Source organism: Triticum aestivum, chromosome 2B (genome assembly GCF_018294505.1).
Source record: "Triticum aestivum cultivar Chinese Spring chromosome 2B, IWGSC CS RefSeq v2.1, whole genome shotgun sequence".
NCBI lineage: Eukaryota > Viridiplantae > Streptophyta > Magnoliopsida > Poales > Poaceae > Triticum > Triticum aestivum.
Genome location: NC_057798.1, coordinates 163850063 through 163857894, shown reverse-complemented (window position 1 = coordinate 163857894; position 7832 = coordinate 163850063). Strand labels below are relative to the sequence as shown.

The window sequence follows — 7832 nt, the reverse complement described above, 5'->3', positions numbered from 1 at the left end:
TTTGTATGCAACATGTTCTACGGGTTTGATGTACGTATAGTACAAACCAGACGATAGAGAAGGATTTTTTTCATGTACTTTCTTGCCATATCCGTGATCTTTGGTGAAGAGTAGATACTCCTCTTTGTTGTCTTCATGGGTTTCAATGTGAAAGCCATTTTTACGGATATCTCGATAACTGATCAGGGTACGTGATGAGTCGGGATACAACAAAGCATCCTCAATTATCACTTGTGTACCGCTTGGGAGGGTAAATATGGCACGTCCAGTGCCAACGATTACCGTATCACGTCCAGCGCATTAGAATATCTCCATTCATCATTTTCAGAGTTTGAAAATATTTCATCTCCCTCTGTATGGAGTTTGTGGTTCCACTATCCATAAGGCATAATTCCTCTTCCATCGGATTGTCACCGTAGAGAACTATATATAAGACAAAGAACTTTCAATAAGAAAATCTCATGTAAATACATAGAATACAATCTTATTTATATCAAATATGTTGGTACAACTACAATCTTATTATATCAAATGTGCTGATACAATATAAAGAGAACAACAATACTTATGTTCTTATTACAACATCACAAATGGACATAGCTAAATAGATCACTAAGGTGATTGTGGGACTAGTCGAAGTCTCCAAACGTGTCGTTTGAGGTATACTCAATCATCATGTTCTCCGTGTCAGCAAGGTCCTCTAGCTGATGGAACTCAATGGTGTTGCTCGGTTCAGGAGGAACGTCATGCGAACTACCGGCTCCATTGGCGCTGTCCGGATGAAGGTTGAAGTTGGCTTCAAACCTATTCCCTTGAGGTGCTTTGCGTCCCTGAGATTGCCGGTACAACATAACCAGATGTTTTGGGATCTTGCACTTGTCGGTGGGGTGCGTGTAGCATCCACACTTGTTGCAAAGCAGAGATTTATCATGCTTGGGCTTTGCAGTGCCTTTTCCCTTGTCTGAGTTCCTAGACCTCCTATTCCTAATGCGCTTTCGCTTGTTCTGGAAATTTGATTGATTGCCCCTAAAGGCACCATCAAACTTCTGTCTATTCGCGACATTCATATGAACTTCGGGTAGAGGTTGTGCCCCAACTGGGCGTTGAGAGCCATTCTTAGCGAGTAGCTCATCATGCTTTTCAGCCTGAAGTAACATATGAATAAGCTCGGAATAGACAGTATAGTTGCGAGCACGGTATTGCTGCTGGAGGATCCTGTCTGAAGGGAGCATAGTAGATAAAGTTTTCTCTATTTTCTCCGCATCAGTAGGTTCCTTCCCGCAAAAGCGTAGTTTGGAACTTATCTTATGAACCTTGTGGTTGTACTCACCGATGGACTTGAAATCCTGAAGACGAAGGTGAGTCCAATCATGGAGCGCTTCTGGCAGGACAACTGCCTTCTGTTGTTCATATCTCGTTTTGAGGGCTAGAAACAAAGTACTGGGAGATTCCTCCTCTAAGTACTCAGACTTTAGATCTGGGTGAATATGGTGCCTTATAATGTATAAAGTTGCATAGTTTTGTTGTTCAGTCAGCGGCGTGGTTCCGGCCGGTAGAGGAGTCTCCGGATCCTGGATTGCACGTGCTATCCCACGGGAAGCAAGGCTGATCTTGACGTCCATGGCCCATGTAGGGTAGTTGTGGCCATTGAGGGCAAGCTCCTCAAATTCTTTTGCGGTCATCGTTTACCTACATGGATGAACCAGAGATAATTAATTTATGACGGGTAAATTAAAAACCATCATGGTTGTATTGTAATAATGGTGCAAATTTTGATAGTCAAGTGGAGAACTTGAATAATGTAGACCTCAATTGATTAAACATAACACGTCGAAGATCGCATAGATCGCATAGTAATAGGCTACATAATCTGACAATGTCAGTAGATGCGCTCGCTTCTATTACCTTGTGTATGTTATCAATTTAAATATAAGGAAGTGCACATTCAAGGTAATCATTTGTCGAACTGACAAAACGTAGACCGTGATTCCAAATATAATGAGGGAGGCGTGTATCAAAAATTTGCAAGTTTGTTGTACGAGAGAAATAATCTCAATCGTTGGAACATGTTCTAGAATTTTTTTTTACCATGAATTAATGCTGGTTCTTTATTTACATTATCAAATATATTACACAATGTAAACATACGCCTACAAATATTTACACAAGTCCTAAAAATAGAGTAAATCTAGATACCAGACTAGAATGTACGTGTACATAGGCTAAACAGTACTAAAACAGTGATAGATTACTGCTACAACTACTGTTAAAAGAATTGAACAGAAGAAAATCCAGAAAAAGAATTCTACGAATTCGGCCCGTAGCCAGGGGCGATCTAGGCCAGACCCACAGTCCAAGTGGAGAGGGGGAGGTTGGTGGCCTTTTAACCAGGCGGATTAGGGGAGCGATCCCCCAATCCTTCTGACCAAATCCACGCCTGGGTGCCGCCGCCGCATACGCCGTTGCTCACGGGCGGCTCGCTGGCGCGCCTCCATCTTCCTCGGATGAGGAGACGTCGATGGCGCCTGCAGCGGCGCCGTTGGGTAGATCGGGGGCGAGACCGGAGCGACGACTAGGGCGGCGGTCGATGGCGGCGATGGCGCGACCGAAGAGGCGGCGGCGTCCCTCCATGCTCGCGGACTCCTGGCGGTGCGGTCGGGCGACCGTGCGCGGGGACGGTGGTGCCTCGTCCGGCACGGAGGCGGAGACACGCGGAGACCCGGCGGCGCTGCGACACGGGCCGGCGTCCGCGTCTCCAGGCTGCGCGACCGGCGTCGGGCCAGCGGCTTGGGTCGTCCCTCCGGTGCCGTTTGGGAACGGCACGAAGACGAAGAAGCCGGTCTCGTCGACCGGTGCTGGAGGCGGAGGCGGAATCCGCGTTGGAGCCGTGAGCGCGGGCCCGGGGATGCCATCTCCTGCCTGGGCGGAGCCGGCCACCGTTGGGGCGTGGTCGCAGTGTGCAGCGGCGCGATGGCCGTGTCCATGGGCGCGGAGGCCACGTCGAGGGCCGCGGCCAGCGGCCTGGTGACCTTGTCGTCCGACTCGGCGGAGACGGTGCAGTGCCAGCCACGGGCCGCGAAACGGCGACGGCGGCCGTCCTCACGGATGAGGCAGAGAAAGAAGTTGACAAGGCCGGGCATTCTCACCGCCGTCGAGGCCCTCACTATTCACAATTCCTTTGATCCGAACACATCTGTTTAGAGTAGAACAAGAGACAAAGCAAAATGATTCAAGTGTCATCTTTATTGATCATGTTCACGTATATATACAATCGGGAAGGATGCATCCAAGAGAAGCGTCTGTTGCGAAAGGCGTTGATCGGGAGGAGACGAGCAACCGTTGGGCATTTGCCAAAGTGGCAACCGCACGCAAGGTGCGGGAATGCGGGGATTCCCCTAACTAACCGCTGGGGTTAATTAGTTTTAACACTCCCCCTAATCACCGCTTAACCGTGTGTTTGATCATCATCTTGATTAAGTCTTCTCGAAAATCCTGTGGGAAAAATGTGAGGAGTATAGTATTTGATATGTTGCCAAAACTCATTCAAACCCAGTTGGAAAATAAGGAGAAAATTATGCAACATATAATGGTTATTGTCTCTTTCAACTCAATATGAGAAAACTCATAGAATCAAGAGGACAATAAATATGTTGTTTATACTTTCCTAGAAACCCCGATGGGGGAAAACAGAAAGTATGACATATGATCTCATGTTGATATTACCTCATTAAAAACCTTTATGAGAACTTGTAAAGTAAACTCATGAAGGGAAAAGGAGTATAATATGATGCTTTGAACAGGAACAATTCAGGAAGATACTCCCCCTGATTCTTGCAAATTCCAAAGCCGTCAGATACCAATTCCATGAACATGTTTATGGAATGTAAAAGTTGGTAGAGACTTGGTGAACAAATCAGTTGCATGATTTGACTTGCAAGATATGCAATATAAAGATATTGCTTATTAGTAACCTGTTTGCATCCGGACAACACAAGAAACATTATCGTTGAGATAATGGTTGATGGATGTAGCCATGAGGTCTGTTTCGAAGACTCTCCAGAGAGGGCTACCGCACCTAATAGGAACACTAAGCTTGTCTACGATCCGACATAGTGGGATCTGATTGATGTATCCAATGATATCGGAGTTCACATTCCTGTGAAACTAAAAAACCAGGACAAGATGTTTGATGCCTTGGAGATATCGAAAGATATTCTTGAGTACCAACCAATTGTGTTTGGTGGATCCAATGGCATTATGGAACATTGAGTCCCAATATCTCATTTCCATCATCTCTTGGTCTAAATAGATCTTCCTCTACATCTAGAGAATGAACTACCATGAGAGTTATGGATGGATAAGATTTGTCCATAATGAGTTTCTCCAATATGTTTTGGATATAGACAACATGGTGTACCATAATGTATGAATGAAGGTGCTCAAGTTGTAGTAACGAGCAGTGTTTTGGTTTACCCAGATCCTTCATTTTAAACTCCGTCATTTAGATTATTACATGTGTCGTCATTGTAGACACACAAACATGGATAATCATCATCGTAGGAGTAATCCTTGTGGAAAGGAACTCACTAAGTCAGTTGTACCAAATGTACCGACAACAATAAGTCGTATGGTGACTTACTGATTTTACACAATGTATGTTGCATTTTGTATTTCGATTCAGAATTGAGATTCCATCGGGAATCAATCATATATGTCTGAATCTAGTGATGCACATGGATATGTAATCACTACATCTATCAACTGCAGAGATAGATGATTTTGTACTGCCAATGATATAAGTTATCGGGAAGAGATTCCACCTCTGGAGAATAGTTGGGTATCTGCGTGAACCCTTATGCTACAATACTTGCTCTTTGTTTTCACCACCTCGTTGCTCTCAATTCTATTCCCAGAAGAAAACTGGTGTAGGTATTGCTTATGAATACCTTCCCATTATTGAGCAAGATCATTTCTACCTAGATTATACCCTTTGCTTGAGCTCAGTCCGAGTGTTGTTCACACTTTGCCATGGCCATGGTCTTTGGATCTGAATCATTTGAAAGATTTTTGCAATCTAGTTGAGAAATGTATGTCGACAATTTGTAGACTTCCGGTTATATGATTCTCCAGAATCTATATATCAATATATAGTTGATGGAAATATCGTTACCCATGGTGACTGCTCGCGATTTCCCAATGCGATTGAGTCGAGTATTCCGATGTCCCGGTCATTGTGTGCACTATGACCTGGGTTGGTGGAGGTTTCCCGTCCATTGGGTGTATACTACCCATTAGGTGTCTCTCAACGTGAAGTTGACTTGCATTTACTGATTCACAGGCCTTGATATCCTTGCTTAGGAGAAGCTGAATCCTGATATATTTCTGCCATACATCTCCCCCTGTTGCTTTGAACGGAGAGTGGAGTGGACTTTGCTGGTACCTTCACTCTTTCAGGCATACTTTTACAGGATTGTAGGATTGTGTGACACCTTTATAGTCAGTAAATGAATCTAGCAGGTTATTTCCAATGTGTTGCAAATCTTCTGAACGCATGGTTCGGATCTTTGAGTACGTGGATTTGAGGCAGAAATGTGTTGAACATTTCACTAATTTCCTGGCATTCTTTATGGTACTTGAAATCTCCCCCTAATGCCTGGAAATGTTCCTCATTGAATTAGCATACTGGCCTTGAATAACTCCCCATGCGAGGGGCTTGAGGTATTGACGGAAATACAGTTATTCCTCACATAGATCCCAACTATATGTTGAGGGGCCAATGATGTATGCCGGGTGGTGATATCAGTATGCAACCGAATTACCGCAGATGGAAAATACTTGGTAGATTTCCACGCATCAAAGATAGAGGGGAATAATATTATGCAGTTCTGTCATGAGCGTGTAAAACTGCATGACTTCAACGTAAAGTTGGTAAGTTGCAATTCCAAAGTAAAGATAATGCAATGAGCTTAACTCTTTGGATAGGATTCTACCAAACCATTTTAGTCTAGACATTAGGACAAATTGCTAAACTTCAATCCAAGGCCATAGAGAAGGCACTCAAGGAGAATTCTGCAATGCTATCCATTCGATTTGCTTGAAATCAATGTCAGGATAATGAGCCAACGGTTTCGTGTGAATAAAGCACACACTTAAGACATCATGTAGATATGTCTTTTAGAACCATGGAGTACCTGAATAGTCTAGTCAATGGATGAGAAGAGCCACTTACCTCAACTTGATGTATTCAAGAAGTCTGAGCGGTTCAGCGTAGACTTTAAGGTGTGCGAGTCTTAAAATTAGCTTCCCTGTGTCACTTATAGTGCACATACAATCCAAATGTTATTAGAATTTAGCATCATAATAATCATAAACTATTGGAATTGCTGATAGTTTCGGTTTCAACCCAATGTCTTGATGACCAAGGCGAGTATGCCAAGTTTGTCATGTACAAGACACTCTGAAAAACTATCTCGTACACAACATGTGCTACGGGTTGTGTCGTATGTGTAGTACAATCCAGATGATACACAGAGAATGTGCTTGCCATATCCGTTGCATATGTTAAAGAGAAGTTAGTCCTCTTTGTTGTCATCATAAGTTTCGCTATGGAAACTATTTTGACGGATACCTCTATAGTTTACTAGGGTACGAGTTAAATCGGGAAGCAATAAAGCATCCTGACGTTACTCGAGCACCCACATGAATAGTAAATATGACTCAAGTTGAGCCAAAAAATACCTCATCGCTCTAGCGATTTTAGAATATGCCCTTTCTCTCAACAAGAGTGGAAACATTTACTTCCATGAGTATAGAGTTCGTGGTGCATATGTCCACAAGGCACAAGTCATCTTTCATCAGATTGACCCCCGTAGAAATCTATATATAGATATGAAGATTTTCAAGAAAATCACTGTCAAATATATATAATACATACAAATGTATTTGTACCGAAGTGCTGATACAATATATTGTGATATACAATATATGATGACAACAATAATCATGTTCATATTAGAACATCAGAAATGGACATAAATAAATTGATCACTAAGGAGATTGAGGGACTAAATGTAGTTTCCAAACATGTCAGTTGATGCATATTCAACCTTCATGTTCTCCGTGCCCATAGGGTCCCGTGACAGCAGGGTAGTCATTTCATTGCTCGGTTCTAGAAGAACATTATGCAAACAACTGACTTCCATGATGGTGTCAGGTTTAAGGTTTGAAGTGCGTTTCAAACCTTTACCCTTGAGGTTCTTTGCGTCCCGGTGGTGCGGCTTGGATTACACGCGCTATCCCATGGGGGGCAAGACTGATCTTGATGTCCATGACCCGCTTAAGTAAGTTGTGGCCATTAAGGACAAGCGCCTCAAATTACTTAGCCATCAATTACTTATAGCGGCCAACCAAAGATAATTAATTTATGAGTAGTAAATTAAAGACCATCATGGTTATTGTTGTAAAGAATTTTGCAAAATTAATGGATATCTCAAGAACTTAGCTTGAAACAATTAATGTGAATCTCAAATTGCTAAGTATGACATCTCGAAGATAATCTCCAAAATGGAGTAGATCTCGCAGCACTATGGAGTACAATCTGATGAAATCAGCAGATACTCACTCGTAATGCCTTATGTCACAACATAGTAAAATATGTGGGAGAACACTTTGTCAAGCAATCATAATGTCAAAATGACAAAATGTAGGCTTTAACTGTAGTGGTGATAATCTGCAAAGCAGTAAATCTACACACTACCTTGTGATCTCAATACATCAATTTGAGGAAATCACTAAGAATTTTGCATCTATATTTGCAAGAAATTAAAAATTTC

General features: G+C 42.7%; 1 protein-coding gene across 1 annotated transcript; it reads right to left on the bottom strand.

Annotated features, from left to right (window-relative positions):
• Nucleotides 1–2172: 2172 nt before the first annotated feature.
• On the bottom strand, nt 2173–3225 carry LOC123040930 (mucin-7). The gene has a single exon (XM_044463647.1). It carries the CDS (start codon nt 3138–3140, stop codon nt 2397–2399), a length of 744 nt encoding a protein of 247 aa, XP_044319582.1. The 5' UTR covers nt 3141–3225; the 3' UTR covers nt 2173–2396.
• Between the last annotated feature and the right edge of the window lie 4607 nt (nt 3226–7832).